This window comes from Bubalus kerabau, chromosome 2 (assembly GCF_029407905.1).
Source record: "Bubalus kerabau isolate K-KA32 ecotype Philippines breed swamp buffalo chromosome 2, PCC_UOA_SB_1v2, whole genome shotgun sequence".
Taxonomy (NCBI): Eukaryota; Metazoa; Chordata; class Mammalia; order Artiodactyla; family Bovidae; genus Bubalus; species Bubalus kerabau.
Genome location: NC_073625.1, coordinates 14,258,354 through 14,281,160, shown reverse-complemented (window position 1 = coordinate 14,281,160; position 22,807 = coordinate 14,258,354). Strand labels below are relative to the sequence as shown.

Here is a 22,807-nt window from a genome sequence, read left to right as displayed (position 1 = left end):
CTGGTATAAGCTAATGGAAGAGAATCTAAAAACATAAAAAAATTTTTAAATAAAAATTGAAATAAAGAGCCTTGTGATAAAAGACACCCTGCATCAATTCTTTCATATGCTTCTGTTTCTGATAACACTCTGGCCTCTTGCTTGATACTTTAGAGGTATACTCTGTGGGTCCAAACAAGGGGTTCTGGGTGGGCTGGCATGTAGATGAGGAGATCAGCGTCCAGTCAAGCTGGGGAGGGTGCTTATGCCAACTTGAGTAAGCTTTGTCCCTGTCCACTCTGCCAGGCTTTCCTTGCTAGAGAGTGATGGATATAAATGAACGACACTGTTTGTTTACTGGTCAGTCACGGATTTGAATTTGGTTTGCTGCTTTGAGTTTTCAACATTTCTATTGGAATAAACACACTGATGGTATCTAGCTATCCCTTTGAGGAGATGTGGCATTAATGAACTCTGTAACAGCCATAGGGACCCACTGGGGAGGGGAGGTGCTCCGAAATAGCAAACAGAGTTGCCACCTGTGCTCCAGAGAGGGGAGTAAATTGCTACCACTTGGGAAGCACATCAATTCCTCCAGGCTGCCAGGGCCATGCGGTGTCATAAAAGGGGCAATTTATCAAATGGTACCTTAATGGCTTAGAAGGGTTAATGCACCTTGAGCTGAAGTCTTTTCTGCAGTGAAATCACAATGGTTTCTTCACAGAGTCACTTAGGTTAGAATATAATGCCATTAACCCCCCAAAATGAGGTAGAGAAGAGAAAAATAGTGAAAGAAAGTGGGAAAGAAAAGGGGGGTTCTCACGTTGTCATCTTATGATTGCTCTTTTTGGAAAAGAGAACTTCCCTGTACCGCGCTCCTTACCCATCCCCTCCACCTCACATCCCCTTGGTCCATGCACAAACTGCATGCATGAAAATTGCCATCATTTTAATCAAAGTGCATTCGAAGCCCACAGGAGCTCACAATGTGAAGTGATTAGAGTGGTCCAGAGGAGTCTTTTAATTAAAGATGCCATTGACAAGATAACAATGGTCTGTGAATGTGGTTAATAGGTCTGAATGGAAGGGGCACCTTAATTCAGTAAGAGGAAAGTCACTGGTTTGTGAGTTTGATTGTGCATTGTAAAGGAACAGCACATACTGTAATTATTTTTATTTGTATGTGCCGTGTCTTTTATTGCTCATGCTGGAAGTAGAAATAACCTATCCTATTAAGATATTTAATATATATCATCCTTTCCATTTCACTTGGTTATAGCTTAATAAATATGCCAGGAGAAGATGCCAACCCACACTGGGGCTGCCCTCGTGCTTACTAAAGCCAGCCCTTTGAAAACCGGCATGATCAACCACCTCCCTCCCTTGGTTACAGTCTTTAAGACAAACCATAACAACTTCCCAGGACCCCATAAAGTTAGAGGCAGATAGGGAGCTTCACTCTGCACGTGAACTTCTGCAGCTGAAGCATGAAGATAACCAAAGGTCAGCCAACCCCCTCAAAGGTTGTGTGGTGTTGGGGAGACGGCAGTGGGTCAGGAGGCAGCAGAAGAGGGCTCTTGAGGTCCTAAATTTAAAGTGGACAAGCCAGGAAAAGCCCAGTGGTAGACAGAAGAATGGCACCCCAAAGACATCCACACCCTCATCCCTGGCACCTTACATGATGAAAGGGACCTGGCAGATGGGATGAAAGGTTAAGGACATCGAGAAAGAGAGATCATCTGGATTATGCAGGTCAGCCCACAGAAGGATCCTTCTAAGAGGAGACAGGAGTGTCTATCAGATAATGAGATTTGAGGATGTTACAGGTCTTACCGATGAAATAAGGGGTTTCCACCCAAAGAATGCCAGCGACCTCTAGAAGCTGGGAGAAGCCAGGAAACAGATTCTTCTCCAGAACCTCGAGCAGGAATACTGCCCCGCTGACACCTTCATTTTAGCTCCCTGGGACTTTTGTCTACATAACTGTAACATAAATTTGTGTTGTTTTGATCCAGTAAGTCTATGAAAGTTTAGTAGCTCAGTCATGTCCTGCTCTGTGACCTGAGGGACTGTAGCAGCCCGCCAGGCTCCTCTATCCGTGGAATTCTCCAGGCAAGAATGCTGGAGTAGGTACCTATTCTCTTCTCCAGGGAATCTTTCTGACCCAGGGATAGAACCCAGGTCTCCCTCATTGCAAGCCAATTCTTTACCATCTGAGCCACCAGGGAAGGTAAGATCCAGAAAGCCTATGGAACAGCAATAATAGGAAACCAACACAAGCATCTGTTGTGGCCACACTACACTCCCCAAAGTGCTGTTTTCCTTACTCCAGTGTCTGTGAATACCATCTTAGCAATTCACATGCCAACATTACACCTTCGAGGTTCAGGTTTTGGAGACCACGTCCCAGAGAACATCTGTCTCTTCTACTGCTGGTACCCCCACCCAACACCACAGGACCCCCATCACTAACAGGAGATTCTGATCCCAGCTCTGTCACAAGGGGGTGTGACTTCGGCCCTGTCCCTCCACCCCGTGCCACACCCTCCTGTCTCCTTGATGGTGTTGCCCTGATTACTCCTGTGTCCTGTCCCTGCCCCCACCCAAATGAAGTGCTGCTCTGACAGGTTCCTCCAGAGAAGGCTGTTTTCCCCATCCAGAACGGCATGAGTAAACAACTTAGCAGATAATAAAACCTGTCATAGCAGCATACCACCTAGATCCACTCTTCTCCCCTCTCTGGTTCACTTTAAAGCGCTCTCCCTAAGCCATCATTATTCCGCTTCTCCTAGTAAACAAAGCTAAACGCCGACACTGCATGAAAGATGAGGTTTAAATTGTGTCTAGGAACTGGTGATTTACACATGATTTGTGATTCCTTTAGTATATTAATTGGTAAACACCCAATGAATGTGTATGTAAACTCAAGCGGCTGAACATATGCAGACAGTTGAATCTCTCAGTGGGGTGTTGCTCACATTTCAGCAAAGTCAAATCCTCATTCCAGCCTGTGTGTAACTGCTCGCCCAACCCCAAATCCCATGTGCCAACTCCCCACCCATGATCCTATTTCAGATAATACCAAGTGGGTGACACCGATCTTTAAGCCTTTTAATAGTAAAGCCATATGCTTCCATCCTCTGTAAACGGTGCCCGTTGCTTGTTGTAATCCACTGTTCTAACTGCTCCTCTCCTGCCCCACCTAACGGCATAGAATGGTGTGAAGAGCTGTAACATTAGTTCCAGTGACTGCTCATCAACACCCCAACCGGGCAGCCTTCTGTACTAACACATGTACTATTTAGAGAAAGGCGATGTAGGAACTGACCCTGTGTATTTGCATTTTTCAACCATAGTGGTGGTTGGTGGTGGTTTAGTCGCCAAGTCGTGTCTGACTCTTGTGACCCCATGGACTGTAGCCCGCCAGGCTCCTCTGTCCATGAGATTCTCCAGGCAGGAATACTGGAGTGGGTTGCCATTTCCTTCTCCAAAGCCTTCAGAGTGAGCATTTCAACTTGACCAGCATCTAAGTTCCATTTCAGAAGCCTACTTGATCTGTATCTAACAGACCACTCCGCCCCCACTGTGTAAGGCATGGCTTCAGATGCTTTCTCAGGAATCACTCACGTTTTCAAGAACCACACTTTTCTCAAACAGTAGTGCCTAGCTAATGTGCATGCAGACAGTCCAAATGAAAAATACAAGTTCCTGGTCCCTATCTCAGAAATACTGAATCAATCATGGGTGGTGTCCAGGAATATAATTTTAAACAAGCTACCCAAGGAATTTGAACCACATTACAGTTTTACAGCTACTTAAAGACTGAAAGAGGAGTCTACTGTGATAAAGAGATTTTGTTCAACTTATTTTTTTCCTCTATTCTGCCCTTAATCACCTATCCTCCCTTTCTAGAAGTCTGTTTTGTTAAATCATATTCACAGGACTTCCCTGGTAGTCCAGTGGTTAAGAATCCACCTGCCAATGCAGGGGACATGGGTTTGATCCCTGGTCTGGGAAGATTCCACGTGCCATGAAGCAGCTAAGCCCATGCATTACAACTACTGAATTTACACTCTAGAGCCCAAGAGCCTCAACTACTGAGGCTCCAAGACTAGAACCCGTGCTCTGCAACAAGAGAAGCCACTGCAATGAAAAGCCTGTGCCCCACAACAGAGAGTAGCTCCCACTCGCTCCAAACAGAGAAAGCCACGTGCAGTACTGAAGACCCAGCACGTGCGTGCTCAGTCACTTCAGTCGTGTTCGACTCTTTGCGACCCCATGGACTGTAGCCCTCCAGGCTCCTCTGACCATGGAATTCTCCAGGCAAGAGTACTAGAGTGGGTTTCCATTTCCTTCTCTGGAGGATCTTCCCGAACCAGGGCTTGAACCCAAGTCTCCTGCATTGCAGGCAGATTCTTTACCACTGAGCCACCAGGGAAACCCCAAGACCCAGCACAGCCATAAATAAATAAATCTTTAAAAAATAAATCCTATTTACAGAGCAGTTGTTGGTTAGTTGCTCAGTCATGTTCGACTCAGCGACCCCATGGACTATAGCTCACCAGGCTCCTCTGTCCGTGGAGTTCTCCAGGCAAGAATACTGGAGTGGGTTGCCATGCCCTTCTCCCGGAGATCTTCCCCACCCTGGAATTGAACCCCGGTCTCCCGCATTGCAGGCAGATTCTTACCGTCTGAGCCATTAGGGAAGCCCACTGGAGTTGAGTCCCCCAGGAGACCTAGTCACACTATCGGGGTTGACTGATGTGCCACGCTGGCTTTTCTAAAGGGCCTGTCTCTCTGGGAGATCCTGAGATGGTGTTTCCTACTGATCTCAAAGATTTGGTCAGAGCTGTGTAGTGACACACACATCAGACTCGAGTAAGACAAGAGAAATCATAAACCTCAAACCATGATTTTTATCCATAGTGATGTTAGCACTGTTGGTCAGTATGAGGATTTCACGGAAAAGAGAAAAAGAATAATAACAGTTAAAACTCTGTATCATCTCAGGTAGAAAAGTGTAGGAGGTGGAGCCAGCTAAGTATAGCTTTCATCTATCGGCTTTTTATGTCTGTTCCATTAAAATATGATTTAATTATGGATTGACCCAGGGTCTGGCATAGTAAAACTATCATTACCTTCCTACCCACATTCCTGAGTGATGCTCTGGGTAAAGGTGATCAAAAACCTACATTCCTCTGTAATGTAGACCATAAGGAGGAAAGGAGAGAGTGATGATTACCAAGCACAGCATGGCAGATAACAACAGTCAAAACCATGTCTTTAAAAATGGAGCTGAGTGTTTTGTTTGAAAAGAGTGACATGCTGCAAGCCTAGAATTGGGTCAAGAGATGTTGAGAACAAAAGCCAAATGTGCCCAGATGCAGCTCCAGACCTGCCATGGGCATGCCGCCTTGCAGCCGACCTTCACCGTGACCTTCTGTTGACCTTGGGGGGCAGATGATACTGCAGAATGTGAGTCCCCACGTGGCAAGGTCTGGACCACAGCCTTGCCACCACCAAGTTCAGAACCATCACATTCTGTGCAGCCGTCAGCGACCCTAGTGATTTCATTGTAGGAATTCTGAACCTGAGCCCCTCTTCCTTAGGATCTTTTTGTTTGTTTTGTCAGAATTTCACATTTAAGGAAAAGCTGCAAGGATAGTACAGGTGACTCCTGAACAACATGGCTTTGAACTGGATGGGTTCACTTTTCAGTAGTCAATAACTAAAAGCTGTGTGTGGTTGGATCTGCAGGTGTGGAGCCACAGCTACGGAGAATCACGGAAGTTGAAGGACAGCCATAAGTTATGCATGGGTTTTTGACTTAGCAATGTTGCTGCCCATACACTCCGGTGTGGTCAAGGGTCCTCTATGTAGAGTTCCCAACCTTCCCACGCCCGGATGCACAAACGTTAACATTTTAGTATGTGTTCTGTGTTCTGCTGTTTCTCTCTCCGTGTGTGTAAATACTGGGTTAGCCAAAAAGTTTGTTCCAGCTTTTCCATGTTAGAGGCAAACTTGTGGCCAACCCAATAAAATACACACACACACACACACAGTTTTTGACCATTGTGAATAAGATATTCCTTTGCCCCCAGACACTTCATTGTGTGTATCCTAAACACAAATTGTTACATGACCAAAGCAAATTATCAAAATCAGGAAATTAACATAGATACAATACTATTATTTACCTCACAGACTTTATTCCTATATCACCTGTTATCCAAATAATGTCCTTTATGGCGATGAAAATTCAGGTCCATTCACTACATTCTGTTATCATGCACCTTTTTTGGTCTCTCTTAATCTAGTGCAGTTTCTAAGTCTGTTGCTAGTTCATTATGTTGACTATTTTCAAGAGTGCAGATCAGCTAGTTTATGAATATCCCTCAAGTTGGGCTGATATTTGTTTAATAAATTCTGATGCTTAGTGTCAGTATAAGTATTATTGGCAGGAATGTTACAGAAGTGATGCTTGAGTTCCTTTTGCTTTTTCATATCAAGAAGTATGTTCTGAAAATTAATCCTTTTACTGGCAAGATTAACTGAGAACTTGGGTTACATGGTGTCTACCAAGGTTCTCAAGTATAAAGTCATGTCGATCCTTTGTAATTAATAAGTACCTTGTGGAAAGATACTTTGTAGCCATGCAAATCGTCTATTATTCTTCAAACTTTCACCAGAGTATAGAGCATCCTATTCATAATCCTTAACTGAGTCAGTTATTAATGTGGTTAGTTGTCAAATGATGACTTTCTACACTTATTAGTTGGCTTCTTGTTGTATGGACTTCCCTGGTGGCTCAGGTGGTAAAGAATCTGCCTGCAGTGCAGGTCTGGGTTCAGTCCCTGTGTTGGGAAGTATCCCCTGGAGAAGGGAATGGCTTCCCACTCCGGTATTCTTGCCTGGAGAATTCCACAGACAGAGGAGCCTGGCGGGCTACGACTGAGCGACTAACACAACATGGTTGTTTGCTTCCGTATGCAAGAGTTTTTCCCTTCCCATTCATTCATTCATTCATTTATATCTGTATCTTTCCTGGTTCCTTATTTTATTCAATGGGTTATCATCCTTTACTACCATTTTTCACTGTGATGCTCCAAATGTCCCATGCTTGGTCACTGGAAACCACTGGTTCCTATGCTTTCTTCATAAGTATTTTGAGTGCTTGTGGCCTATATTGGGAACTGGGCAGGGGTACAACAATAAAATAAATTAATAGTGCAGTGCATTGGAAGGCAATGAGTGTAAAATAAAAGAAAAACAAAGATCAGCTAGCGTTCAGGGTGAGAATGTCGCAGTGACATTGTTCAGGCATGACGGGGGAAATGCCTTGTTATTGAAGGAAAGGGAGCAAAGGTCTGTGGGGCATGAGAGAGCTAGTTGTGGGGACATCTGAAGGAAGATTCCAGAGCAGGAGAAATAGCAACACTTCCATAAGTGGGGGGAAGAGGGCGAGATGTTGGCATTTTCAGTGGGATTCCTCTGACTGCTGAGTTGAGAAGTGACCGTGATGGAAACACGAAAGCACTGCCAAGGTGCCTTCAATTCCCATAGTACTCATCCTAAGGCAGTGGAAATCCCCTTAAAGCACGTGTGTTGTGATAAGGGCAATCTATTGAATAAATTTTGGAGTAGGAAACAGCAACCCACGTCAGTATTCTTGCCAGGAAAGTCCAATGCACATAAGAGCCTGGTGGTCTACAGTCCATGGGGTTGCCAAGAGTCGGACACAACTGCGCGTGCACACATGCACACATTGAATAAAGTAGCCACCCAAAAGCACAGTTGCTGTAGAAATAAGGCTCAAAAAGGCAGGAGAGATGGGAGTTGAAGATTGAGAAGCAGAACCCTCACGCATGGAGTACATACTAGGTGCTTTTTAGGCTTTACTTCTTTTCACTCCAGAACAATCTTAGAGTATATCCTCTTTTTTTTTTTGACCACACTGCACATCATGCAGGATCTTAAGTTCTCTGACCAGGGATCGAACCCACAACCTTTGCATTGGAAGTGCAGTCTTAACCACTGAACTCCCAGGGAAGTCCTCGAGTAGATGTTACATGTTATGGGAGGCAAGTGAGGCTCCACGGGGCTTTCCGTTCTACCACCCTGTCTGGTTTTCTTGACACAGAAAAGGTCAGTGGAGGGACGTGGTGTCAGAGACAGTGCCATGAAGCACATAGAAAGGACATGATAAAGTTCCTTTCCCCTACTTCTGTGTTCTCTACGGCTCCTCTGCTACTCTTGGTTCTCTCGCTGTTAACTCACCCGTTAGCCATGTGGGGCTTTCTGTCTTGCCAGACTCCCAGACAAGAGGCCCTGTGCCCTTTACTAGCACCCTCTCCTGCCATGTATATTTATTTGGTGGGTAGGGACATCAAAGCTAAACAGATGGCAAAATTTTCCCCAGAACTCTCAGCTGCACTGCCAGAGCAGAAATTTGAATTCACAACCATGTTTCTATACAGTTGATCAATAAAGCCACCTGCTTACACAGACCTGGCTCTTAAATTATGGATCTTTTTATATGAGCATTCATAAACATGTACAGCATATATATGGAGAAAAGGCAGGGGCTGGTAACAAAATGAAAAAATTAAATAGCAAACATCTCATACAACCAGACTTTTCATACATGAGTGATGCACAGAGAGGCTGTTCATATTATGGTCCAGAAAATCACTGCTGTTATTAGTTCCCAGTTATTGGTAGCTCACAGCAATTTTAGAAGAATGCGTTGCCCTTTTTTTAACCTCTAGCAAAAGCATGAATACTTCCTTGGTGTATGTAATACTGGATCGGCTGAAAAGTGCATGGGGTTTCCCATAACATCTTATGGAAGAACCCAAACGGACTTTGCTGAACTCAATATGATGTAGGCAAACTTAAATGCCATCTACATATGCCTTACAAATCTTCGGTTTTACCCAGTTATGAGCTTCTTCCCTCAGTCCTGTTGCCCCCAGATGTCCTAGGTCTGTATCCATGACTCTACTTGGATGACATTTTTTCCTGCATCTTCTTTGGGACCAAGGACCAGCCATCTCCTAGCACCAACAGAGAAACACAGTGCATCTGGCCACAGGGCTCAGGAGCTCCAGAAATCAGAAATCTGGGCTGACTTTGCCGCCATCTCTTTGGCTGACTGCTCTGTGACCTTATGTTGTTAATACCTGTGCACACAGGTGTGTGGAGCACTTTAATTAATATTTGTAAATCTCCCTGATTGCCCCAGATAGAAGGTGGCAGAAAAGGGCAAATCATTATTAATCACAGGGGGAGAAAAAAATGGAGAGATTAAGTTTTGTTCCTTCACCAGAGACAGACCTACACACACGGACACTGTTTTCACAGTAGGAGGATTAGACAGAAGTCTTATTTTCTTTGCGCTTCTGGAAATGTCCCATGTCTGCTTAATGCGAAGTCCCATTCCAGGTCCCACCTAGGTTTCTACGTGCACCTTCTCCAACTCCTAATGCTGTTTTAAGTTATTACTGAAAGGCGCCTTCTATTCACGAGTGTGAGAGTTCATCTAATGAGCTGCTTTCAGTTCATTTGGCATTAAATAATTCCCCCAATTCCCGTATGTTTGAACAATATGTTCAACAAGGGGGAATGCTTGTCTGAAAGCTATTAAAGTTCTTTTAGGAGCTTGTCCTCTGTCACTCATATGCACGCCAGCTATCCCTGTCTGTGAGGATGCAGGCAGCAATTACCCAGAAAACGTTCTAATGGCCACTGGCAGGCGTCCATGCGCAGGCTGCCGCCTCGTGCTGGCTAGAGCCCTCACTGGAAATTCACATTTGAGTCAAACCTCGAGTAGAGCATTCTAGGCTGTTCACAGAACATTACTGATTACTAATACCTGAGTTTCCAGACGCACCCACCACCTCCCCCCGACCCCAACTTGGCCTGCCCTACTTAGAGATGTAAATGCATAAAATGCATATTTTCTGTTTTGCCTAAGCTTTGTCTGGAAAGGAAGAGCTGATAAATTTGGTTGCCTACGAGGAAGGCTGACTTTGGGAAATGCAGCTTCTTGGAGAGGGAGGAAGACCCTGTGATCATACTCAAGTCTGCTTTAGGTACAGGAGATACGAGATGCTCCTCCTTGCTTATCTGCCTTGACTTTTGTTGCAGCAGCAAATTATAGATAATGAGCTAAAGGGTGACCGTGACTGACCAGAGAGGGAAACAAGCAGTGTCAACAAAAGCAATTCAGAAATTAACATGTTAGATGTGCTCGTGGAAAACCTGGTTGTTTATACAAGACCACAGAAAAGGTAGTATCTTTTAGTACTAACTTCATCCTGCTCTTTTGATCAGAGATGACATTCTTCAATGCCCTTCCTCGGTGAGATGAGAGAAAGCTTAGGCAATAATACCAATCCTAGCTCTCATGTCACACTGTTCATCTGAGAATCCTGAATTGCTTTACAGACTATATTCTGAATCAGTATATTTCTTACAAGTGAAAATACCGAAAAAAAAAAAAAATCAACTAGCTTTTTCTAAAACACATAGCAGTTAGGGAAAATGGGTAGACTTCTGGGTTCTCATTGATTGCTGTCCTATAACCCACCCCATCTTACTGTTTAGGGACAGAGATTAAAAAACAAAAGCCACAAAAACGGAACAGGGAGGCATTCAGTCAGGTGGTATTATTTCCTTTTAGTCAAATTTCTTTGATCTGTTTCATGGCTCTGCCTTTTTGTTGTAAATTATTCACAATGCAGGAAAATCTGAACACCAGGTTTAGGCAGAATGATTTTAAATTTATAGCTAAAATAGGAAAATATGAAAGATATATATTTATGTATTTGATTATGCAGTTTATAACTGTCTACTGTGCCATCACTATAAAACTTGTGCATTTGCACATTGGCAGAAAATAAATGTTTTTGAAACCAGAAGAGACATTCAATCTGTATTCATTTGAAGTGTTGCTTTGTTTACAAAAGTAATTTGTTTTGCTGCTGACTAGCATTAAACGTATTTGTAGGAGGAGTTGTTGGGATTACCAGATTGGTCATTTCTACGTCAGCTTTGGCTTTGGTCATTGATAACATCATCAACGAGAATGAGGATTCAGCAGCTGGTGTGTGACATGCCAGCCAGGTCTTTTCTTTCTACTGTTCTGCCCTGTCTTTCTGAAGAAGCATCTGTCATTTTGTTTTTCAAAACCTAGATATGAAATCTAGGCTTACCCTTAGTCTGTATGCTTGCGTGGTTCAAGATAGATGTCTGTAGTCCTGACCAAGTACCCTCTAGAAGGTGGTGTTCCCCAGGAGGGTGTCCCAGAAAGGGTTTTGCTAATAACCCCTGTAACTGAATTCTCATCCAGGTATGCCCCCCACTCCTTTACATGTTTCTCTCTTTTATTCTTTCCCAACCGTACAGCCTCCAGTCAGATGGATCCGAGGTGCTCCTGAGTCCGGAAGTCACCTGTGGTCCCCCTGACATGATCGTCACCACTCCCTTTGCCCTGACCATCCCACACTGTGCGGACGTCAGCTCTGAGCACTGGAACATCCATTTAAAGAAGAGGACCCAGCAGGGCAAGTGGGAGGTGAGACCCAAGAGCCTTCCTTAAAAACAAACAAACAAACACGGCTGTAGGGAGTTTGGAATGGACATGTACACACTGCTATATTTAAAATGGATACCCAACAAGGACCTACTATATAGCACAGGGAACTCTGTTCAGTGTTATATGGCAGCCTGGATGGGAGGGGAGTCTGGGGGAGAATGGATACATGTATATGTATGGCTGAGTCCCTTCACTGTCCACCTAAAACTATCACAATACTGTTAATCGGCTGTACTCCACTATAAAATAAAAAGCTTCAAAAAAAAAACAACAACAACAACACAGGGTTTAGGTTCCACCTGTGGAATGGAATTAACTTTACCTTCTGTTCACACAAGTCAGCTGTGAAATTGGTGAGCATTTGCTTGTTTTCCAGGGGGTTGGCGGCCAGTATTACGACATCCTCAAGGTGTTGGCTAGTCGTGTGTGTGTCTCGTGTGTCATAATGGGGAAAAGAAGCCAGAGAGGATATGAAGCTTTTTGCTTTGATTTTGGAATACAGTTGTAATCACCCCTACAGGCATGTACCCTGTGCACCTGCCTTTCGTACGTGAGACGGTGACTCCTGCCTTGGTTCCCAGGCCATTTCTCTGCCCCAGCTGACTTTCCTTGTGGCCTCTGTGGGAATTAGGGAAGAGGCCCAGGGTAAGCCAGCTGTATTCATAAAAGGATTCACTATCTGTTTTTGCCAAAATAGGGGTTGTAACAAATTTATATAGAAGTATTCAGGAACAGAGTAGCTGCTAGGTAGATGTGGCTGAATGAATGAACACATTGAAAATCATTCTGTCTTTCCCTGTGTATGTGAAAGCATGTAAGAAACAGCATAAGGAGAGAAGAAAAAGAGACAAACTGAGAATCCACAAGAGAAAAGTAAGGACAAGAGAGCCGGTCACAGCAAAGAAAGATTGCAGGGGGCTGGCTATTTTAAGTGAAACCTGGTCTATCTGTCTGATGGGGATTCCTTTGATGTCTGTCTGGGGTCAGTTTGCCTGAAGGCAGATGAATTATCTTGTTGGAATACAATGACCTGTTCCAGCTAGCCCTGGGATCTTACCTCCCAGGAGATGCTTCAGGAGAAGGAAGTAAAAGGAAAATCATGTTTCTTGAGGAGAAGAAAATTCCCAGTTGCTTCAGTGGATTAGTTACCCTGCCCAGCTCTGTCTTGAAACTCTTCTTTGTTGAAAATGCATTCTGCTATTTATTCAGTTGTGATACAACCATAGGGGAATTTCCAGGGGTGTGAGGTTCCATAGGTTTTATAAAGGGGCCGGATTTGGGGCTCTTTTTCATTACATCTTGCTTTGCCTTGATTTTTACCACATTAGTTTTTCTTCCCAGCACTTCCTCACAGTCATTTACATCCAGATGGTGTTAGATTTACCCACTATCAAATCGGTCACACATACCTTAGCAGGGAGGGTGAAATACTCTGATACATCTTATTCAAACCATTTATTGGATGGTCCCTCATGCATGGTTTTGATGGAGTGAAAAGAAGATAAAATATTTGAAAGAAAATAAACATTACCTTAAGGATATTAGAAGAGGTTTTCAGAAATAGACCTTTATAAAATAAAAACATAAAAGTTTGCTCATTGATGTTAAGGTTCAAGGCTGTTTTTGTTTTGTTTTTTAATTTGGCCTTGGACAAATTAACTGAAAATTGTAGAGCTTTGAAAGTGATGTTTGTTATAACCTACTAAATCGAATTCCTACTCTGCACTGAATATAGCCATTCCTTCAGCTCCTGATGTCAGCAGTTATTTTGATAAAAGAAAAACATTTAACACCAAGAAAATGAGTTCAATAAAAATATTCTGAAAAAAAGATGTTATGTCCTTGCAAAGTGACTGTTAAATCACATTGTGTTTCCCAAGCTGAGAGAATTCAAGACGCCTTTTCCCAACAGGAAGTGATGTCGGTGGAGGATGAATCCACATCCTGCTACTGCCTGTTGGACCCTTTTGCATGTCATGTGCTCCTAGACAGCTTTGGGACATATGCCCTCACCGGGGAACCCATCACAGACTGTGCCGTGAAGCAGCTCAAGGTGGCCGTTTTTGGCTGCATGTCCTGTAACTCTCTGGACTACAACTTGAGGGTCTACTGTGTGGACAACACCCCTTGGGCATTTCAGGTCAGCCTTTTCTCTAGTTCCTCTTGTGGTATCATGGGAACATGGGGTTTCCTAAAGATCGGTGTCAATAGTGAGTCTGATTGCGGAGGGCGGGTCTGGACGATGAACCCACATCACTGGCTCAGTGGGGATACCCATCTCGAAACAAGAGCTGTGTTACCATGTGCCCACTGATATGCTGAAGGTACGATGGGGTACTTGGCTCTCAAGAAGAGAGGAGGGGTAAACTAATACACCAGACTGTGTGCTAAATGAGAAAACTGACTCGAAGGATAGTCATAATTCAGGAAGCAGAGGCCCAGTTGCGAGACAGACATCTTTGAGGATCCTTGGGGAACCTTCTTGGAGAAATGAGATCTGAGACCTAAAGAGGAAGGGATGCCATGTCCAGAGAGGAGACTGGCGTGAACCACAGGAACCGGAGTCATTTGATGTGCAGCTGAGCAATGAGACAAGTGGTTGGATCACCTGAGGGTCGTAGTTCGGGGACAACAATTATAAATCATCCCTCTCAGTAGGTAGTCCCATGACATCTTGAACACACAGTCTGTTCATTTTTAGGGCAGAGATGGTTCCTTTCCATTTTTGCTCCTTTTAATCACATATGATCCTTTTTGAATTAGCACCTCTCAAAGAGTACAGGTTTATTAATAGCAGCAAAAATAATGCAGAAGTGCCTGTGTAAGCTCTGCCCGTATATAAATAGCATAGCTCTCCTGATGCACCTCATCCCGGGCCCCAGCTATTCCAGTTCTGAATCATTAAGCCCATTATGCTTTCCCTCCGTAACTAGCTTTTAAGACACTGAGCCGGAAATCTCATGTGTACCAGTGGAAGAGAAAAGATGACTTGAATCCTGAACATAAGCCAGTAGAGGTGACACAGCACCAGCTTATGTGCCCACATTTCCCTATCTCTTAAGTAGCACAGGCCATTATAAAGGGCACGCTTCGGTATCTGACTGTTCACAACAGAGCTTTATCATGAGGGGTGCCAGTTAGTCAAGAACATCAGTGTAAGCAGTTAAACCTCAACCTATGAATGACATCTTAAACTCTTCCTCTGCTTTTGAGACCCTGTAATAAGAGGATTTCTCCAAGATAAAAATACCTAACGGACATTGAATAATCAAAAATCGACTGACATGTGATATCACTTCTATGTGTAATCTAAAAACATGACACAAATGACCTCATCAACGAAACAGAAACAGACAAGGAAACAGACTTGAAGCTGCCGGGAGGCAGCAGGGGAGAGATCGGGACTTTGGGCTTAGCAGATGCACACTATTGTATATAGGATGGATAAACAACAAGGTCTGCCTGTATGGCACAGGCAACTGTATTCGATATCCTGTGATAAACCACAGTAGAAAGTGAAGTCACTCAGTCGTGTCCGACTCTTTGTGACCCCATGGACTGTATAGTCCATGGAATTCTCCAAGCCAGAATACTGGAGTGGGTAGCCTTTCCCTTCTCCAGGGGATCTTCCCAACTCTTGGATCGAACCCATTGCAGGCAGATTCTTTATCAGCTGAGCCACCAGGGAAGCCCAAGAATACTGGAGTAGGTAGCCTAAAACCACAATAAGGAAGACTATAAAAAAGAATGTATCTATACATATATCTGAAGAATGTGCAGTACAGCAGAAATGAACCCAACATTGTAAATCAACTATACTTTAAACAGAAAATTAACTGAGGTTACTACAACCACTGAATAGTTGTAAAATGTGTCGTATGCTAGTTGGTGGTTTAGTAACTCAGGCAGATTTTGAAATCTCAGTGAACATGGAGGGCTGGGGTGGATTTCCAATCTCCTGTGTCATATGGGTTACCCACTGCTAACTAGGGTTACCCTGAGGATCTGTTCATCACAACCGCCTTGGAATTAAGACCTCATAACCGGTTTGGATTTTGCTTTGAATAACACTCTCACTGCTAATGTATATACCAGCAAGTTAGACATTTGCCCAAGGAATTTCTAAGTGACTTGCAGATAATGTATTTTCATTCCTATTGATTGCTACCAGATTCTAGAATAGCTCAGCTGTTCACAGATGAATTGCCGTGGGAATCATGAAAATGAAGCTCAAACCACAGCTTTTCAAACCACTCTCCATTCCTGTGGGTAGCAGATCCTTTTTAATCAGTGCTTGAAAAACTGGCATGCTCCAGCTAATTGAATATAAATGTCTTTATTTCATCGAGAGAGACTTCCTAAAATTCTTTAATTTTGCTGTAGAGAAATGTTTTCCAGTGGAGATACCTCTGGCCTGTTTGTCGGAATCTATTTACCTCCAGTGATTGCTTCTCTCTCCTATTATGTCAAATAAACCTGATTTTAGAGTTGAGTTGGGTTGTACTTGTTATTGACAGGATGTATGTGACAGCTGTCATGAGCAGCAAAGGCCGTGCTTTTCCCCTGGGGTTCTGAGAGATCACCAGACTTGGCTGAATAACTTTTCTGGCCTGAATCTGGAAAGATTAAAACATAACTCGTAGCTTTTCTGAACACAACCATTCACTGCCTGGTCTTAGTCTCGGAGTTTTGTGCAGGAAAGGAATCTTGCTTTCTGGGTGTTTATCTTGCTAAGTGAACATGTTCACAACCTTCTCCCCGAGTTCATTTAAACTACCTTCGTATCCCAAATCATCTATGTCCTGTTTTTCATGGCTTCATGTGTGGTATTTAGTTAGAGGGAAATATATAATTACAAAGCCATTAAAATAATTCCACTTGAAGAAAGCCATAGCAACAGTCTACAAGACTTCACACATTATTATTAGCTCCCCCCAACTTGAGTGGTGTGAGCTGAGCATCTTCTATGCAATGATGAGTCACCTGCTATAACTCTAATAGAACCCTAACTTCTTAGTCAAAATTCACAGGTAGTTTTTCATAAAGCCTTTCTGCAGAAATTGCCTACCCTGGAATTTTGCCTGTTAGCACTGTAATGAACATGTTTGTCATGATTTGGAAAGAGGCCAGCGTGCCTCTGACACTGCTGTCTTTATCGTGCTGCATCTTTCAGAACTCAGAGAAGTGAAAAAAGTCTGAGCCCAGCCAGAACTGGGCTTGTAACCAAGAAGGAAACCTAGTTAAAGGGCATGGTTACATTTTCACGTCCCTTCCGTCTCCCCGGGAAATTCTCGTTGTTCAGTTACTAAGTCTTGTCCAACTCTTTGCAGCCTCATGGACTGCAGCACGCCAGGCTTCCCTGTCCTTCACTATCTCCTGGAGTTTGCTCAGACTCATGTCCATTGAGTCAGTGATACCATCAATTATGTCCCCCAATTATGTAAACGCTCACCCTCTTACTGGAAATCCTTGGAAGAAGGGCAGCTTCTAGACCCAACTCTCCTGTCTTTGTAGAACCAGGTGGGTACTTGGCCCCACCAAAAAAAAAAAAATATATATTCCTTTAGAGGATTTTAATCAAACACACACTCTTCATTTTCAGCCAGGCCCTCCTTCTCTTTTGGGCTTCCCCGGTAGCTCGGTGGTAAAGAATCTGCCTGCCAGGGCAGGAGACAGGGATTCAATCTGGGTTGGGAAGGTCCCCTGGAGAAGCAAATGGCAACCACTCCAGTATTCCTGCCTGGGAAATGCCATGGACCAAGGAGCCTAGCGACAGTCCATGGGGTCGCAAGGAGTCAGACATGACTTAGCAACTAAGCAACAACAACCTTCTCCTCTGCCCCCTGCAACGCTGCTATGCTCACTTCCCATTTGCTCTGAGGATATTTCATCTGAATCCTTATAGCAATTTCTTTGAATGACAAAAACAAAATACCTCAGGTACCTAGGTAAGACATAATTAATTTAGTTTCAGATATTTGAAGATATGTTAAATAAATCTAAAACCATCTCTATAGAAAATTAAATCAGGTCAGATAGGCTTTATTAAAAAAATATATAATAATAAATGCCATCTGCCCGAAGGTGAGAAAGGGACCAGTGACTTCCTGCTCCTGTATTTCTGTAATAATTAGAGCTGCAATTTTATGTTTGTGTGTTTGACATTGCTGCTTTTGATGAATTCAAACCAAAGGTTGCAGAATGGTGACTTATTTTCAAAACTGTAATATGCTAAGACCTAAGTTTCTGTTATCGTATTTGTATTACGTTCTCTCTCTCTCCCCACACACACAAGTTCAAACAAACCTTGACACAGGGAAAGCAAGGAATTAAGCACTTGCCATATCTTAGGGGGGAAAAAAACGAAAAGAAAAAGCAACTAACGTTTTTCTCCGTTGCTTCCAGCACTCCTCTGCAGTACCCCCTTGGTCCTCATTACTTACTTGGCATTAATGTGGATTTAGAATCTAATTTCAAAGGATTTCCTCCAGATATAGTTCTTGTGTTTATCAATAATGCAACCTTGGGAAATATTGTTCACGTACAGCATTTAAAGGAAAACACACGGCGACAGAATTTCCGTATGTGTATGTGTTCTTAAGTTCAAACAGTTTTGTCTCATAAATATGTAAATTCAGCCTGCCTGTTTTAGTATCCCTGAAGCACACCTGAATATTGCTGCCTGTCTCATTAAATCAACATAAACGGCTCAGTGAGACACAGCACAAGTTTCTCCTGGCCACAGCTCCCAGCCCTGGATGACTAGCAACCCCCAATGTGAAATGATGGAATAGAGGAGGTAGGAAAACCGCCAGCCACAGCCTTTAGGTACATTTTATATACAAGCAACCAGCCAGACCCTATTTCTAATTTAATTAACACAGGTGTCAATTCAACAGTAGATCCCCAGAGATTTAACAAAAAATCCTTGTCATATAGGAGGCAGAAAGGAAAGAATCGGATGGATATCAGACTCCACTTTTGGGGTGATTCTTCCATGTGAATGACTCAGAAGTAGTTCAGTACAGCTGTTAGTACCACTGATTCATCTCAAACCTGGCTGATATGAGTATCATCTGAGAAGTATTTAAAAATACAGATCTCTAGGCCAAGCCCCCAAGCAAAACACAATAGGTTAAAGGGATACAACAAGGAGTTATGGGTTAAATACAGTCTCTCCTATTTGGAAAGAGTTTCAGAGCTTCTATTCTGAAGCCAGTTGTGCCTTTACAGATACATCAACACGGTGATTAGTTCATTATTGGGTTTCTTTGTTTTAATAATTGTTTTGTTACACAATAGCTTGTAATTGCCTAATATTTTATACAAGATTACAAGATGTTTAATTGTATGTAGTTGGTTCATATTGGGGGTTCAATATGTGGAGATTAAAGTAAGCAAGCTAAAAAACAGAAGCAAACATAAATCATGGTTGTATTTAAATAGGGGCCCTAAAGCAGAATGGAGAAGGCAGTGGCATCCCACTCCAATACTCTTGCCTGGAAAATCTCATGGACAGAGGAGCCTGGTAGGCTGCAGTCCATGGGGTCGCTAAGAGTCAGACGTGACTGAGCGACTTCACTTTCACTTTTCAGTTTCACGCATTGGAGAAGGAAATGGCAACCCACTCCAGTGTTCTTGCCTGGAGAATCCCAGGGACGGGGGAGCCTGGTGGGCTGCCGTCTATGGGGTCGCACAGAGTTGGACACGACTGAAGCGACTTAGGAGTAGCAGCAAAGCAGAAATCTTTAAGGGGTATCATTTTCCTCAGTGATAATTACAAATGGAAATCCATTTTAGATGGGTTCCCAGGTGACTCTAGGGGTAGAGAATCCACCTGCCAATGAAGGAGATGCAAGAGATGAGAGTTCAATCCCTGGGGGTTGGGAAGATCCCCTGGAGAAGGAAATGGCAACCCACTCAAGTATTCTTGCCTGGAGAATTCCATGCACAGAGAAGCCAGGTGGGCTACAGTCCATGGGGCCAGAAACAGTCAGGCATGACTGAGCAACTAAGCCCATCCATTTTAAAAATGCTTAATATTCTCCATTCTGCATCTCAGGAATGGCTTAGATAGTATAAATAACCCTAGGGCAAAACCAGATTGACTTAGGTCATCTTGACATGTGTCTCACACCAATGAAAAATTACTTATGGGACAGTGTTAATGGCTGTCTGACCTTCACATGACTCTTAAAAAATCAAGTATAGTATAGGAAAATGCAGGGAAATCTCACAGAAAAACTACTAGACCATATAACCAACAAGGACCTACTATATAACACAGAGACCTCTGCTCAGTGTTGAGTGGCAGCCTGGATGGGAGAGGAGTTGGGGGGAGAGTGGATATGTGTATGTGTATGGCTGAGTCCCTTTGCTATCCTCTATCACAACATTGTTAATTGGCTATATTCCAATATAAAATAAAAATTTTAAATACTCGACCATGAACAAGTATTGTATACAGTGGTTCTGTCACTAACCCATGTGACTGTAGGCAAATCACTTTCTTGAGGGTGCATCTCCATGTTTTCCTCTGTAAAGAATCAAGTTTTAAATCACTAAGCACCTTAAACTCCCTTCAAGTGGGATAATGCTATGTGGTTTGCAAATATTAAAATAACCTAGCTCTACACCAAGTAATCCATGACCTTGAACAAGCCACTTCATCTCCTGACCTTGGTTTATTTCTCTGTACTTTCAGGCATTAAAGAACAGGGTGCACCTCAGAGCGCCTAGTCAAATATATCAGTACTTTGACAAGTCAACACTGTTGTTACTTCACGACTTTAGTATGATTTGAATAAGAAAACTTCATATTTGCCCCTGATTCTAATCTTGCACCAGAATGGCAAAAAAGAAGTTAGTCTGTTACCATGCTAATGATTTTGTTTGACTGTAAATAAGCTCAGGGAAAAAACTGAAGCTTAAGGATTAAGTGACTTGCCTAAGACTATACAGAAATGTGATTAGACACCTGTGCCTTCCATTTTTGGTTGACAAGATGAATGCTCTCTTGAGTCTATGTACCCCCCAGAAGATTCCCATGCTCCCTTAAACCCAATGACATTAAACAAAAATACAAGTCCTTAGCATGGTAAGGGAGAATTCATGACTTGGCTCCTACCTTATATTTTCCATCATCTCCCACCATACACTTTCCACCATAGCCTTCTATCCCAGCGTACCTTTGTGGAGAGTCCATTCAGTGTCTGGAATACACTCTCCCTCCCTTTCCCATGACGAGCCCCTACGTTTACTTCTAGGTTCAGTTCAAATGTCACTTCCTCTCTTAATTTCCCGATTCATTCCCTGGCCTCTCTGCCCATCTGGGTTAGGCACCTTCTCTCTTGCCTTAACCTTTAGTGAAGTGGCTCAGTCATGTCCGACTCTTTCCGACCCCACGGACTGTAGCCTACCAGGCTCCTCTGTCCATGGGATTTTCCAGGCAATAGTACTGGAGTGGATTGCCATTTCCTTCTCCAGGGGATCTTCCCAACCCAAGAATTGAACCCGGGTCTCCCGCATCGTAGACAGACAATTTACCGTCTGACCTATGGCTTTTGCCAGTAGCCTTAAACTTTGGGAATATACATATTTGTAATACTCAGATACAATATTATACTCATATGCTCACTGTTCTAACCCTCTCTCTAGACTATGAGCTCCTTGGTGTTTCATTTCTGTCCACCCAGTGCCCAGCTAAGGCATCACTCTGCTGGACATTCATTAAATCTCCAAAGAGGGGACAGAGACCAGCATCTGTAAAGACCTAAAGTCAGCAAATGGCATTAATTCTGTTTCCTCCCACCCTGCCTCTTTCCTCCACTGTTTGTAGCCCTCATTAGACACTGGCGACCCTGTTACTATGTCCAACGCTTAGACGCACAACATAATGAATTACCTAGTACTGCCCAGTCCAGGGTAGTAATTGTCAACCACATGTGCATATCTACATTTAAATTAAAATCAAACATTTAGTTCCTTAGTCACTCTAACCACTCTGGCTAGTGGATACCATATTAAAACACACAGATGTGAACCTTTTCCATCACTGCAGAAAGTTCAGTGCTGACTTAGGGCCCCAAGACACTCCCTTCCCACCCTAGAAGAGCTGGAGATGACGACACTGGAATGGACCGATTTAGTCCTGAGAAAAGACACTGGCAACCTATTAATCTAACTTATGTGTACATGAAGGATAAAAGCTGGAAAGCCGCTTCTTAGAAACATTTTTATTAATGTTAAATCTATACAGAGACAAGAGATGGGAAAGATAACTTCTGAAGATGTTTTCGCTCGCTGATAATTGAAATTTAAGTTTTATTGTATTTATAAGCCTAGCTGCCTTGCTTCTAACAATCTTTTTTAGACTCTGGGAAGATTATAGGCCATAATTAAAGGATTTCAGTTTTCCTATTTAGCCTAGCTCTGTAAGGAAATTTTAAGTCAATTAATGGTGATTTTTAAAATGAGGATTTAGGAAAATCTCTTATCTCCAGGAACGCTGAGAACCTCACCTCCCCCGCCCCACAGTAGTTTAACATTTTGTACAGTTCTTATCTGTTCTGTTATTTCACTTGTCTTATCAATAGGATTCTAAACACCACACATTTGGAACCAATTAAATGGTTTCCTTAGAATGTATGTGAATTGTGTTTATATGAGATGTAAAGATTTCTCAGTAAAAGATAAAGGAATATTTGTCTCAGGAATTTGATTTTTTTTTTTTTTCTGAGATGAAGCTGACTTGACTACTTATTTTTTCTCGGCCTTTTGGCATAACTTCCATGAATGTTACTACAAATAAACATGATACATGCACTCTGCATTTATTTTGAGCTAAAGGATACATACTGGTTGATGCCTGTGTTGGGTACAAACAAGGGAACCATAGTGGAGAGGGGCTGTGTCTCCCTTTCTCATGAAATAGCATTCTGGGTCAGGTTAAGTACAAATACATCCTTTGATCATGGTGATACCAGCATGAAATTCACACAATGGAGGAAACTCAACAGTATTACAGTTTGCCTGGAGCAAAGAAGGTCTTCTAGTTTTAAAGACAGTATATATAAAAGCCTCAATAGTACAATAATGAAGAACAATTGTTTCTTTGTGACCAGATCCTTATTTCTCAACAGCCTGTAGCCCTTAGCCCTGACCTTGCAAGGACAGAAGGGTATAAAAGTAGTGTGTGTCCATCATGCTCTTGCCTGTTTCTGGGAAACA

At 43.0% G+C, this 22,807-nt stretch overlaps 1 protein-coding gene across 4 annotated transcripts in view; it reads left to right on the top strand.

Annotated features, from left to right (window-relative positions):
- The window catches only part of UNC5D (unc-5 netrin receptor D), a 366,024-nt gene that overhangs the window by 310,804 nt on the left and 32,413 nt on the right, over positions 1-22,807 (top strand). For 3 of the 4 annotated variants that reach the window (XM_055567106.1, XM_055567105.1, XM_055567108.1), the window contains 2 exons: positions 11,389-11,557; positions 13,491-13,718. In XM_055567106.1, coding sequence (XP_055423081.1) covers positions 11,389-11,557; positions 13,491-13,718 — 397 coding nt within the window. The remainder of the gene's footprint in view (positions 1-11,388; positions 11,558-13,490; positions 13,719-22,807) is intronic. The other variant, XM_055567109.1, reaches the window with a different exon arrangement.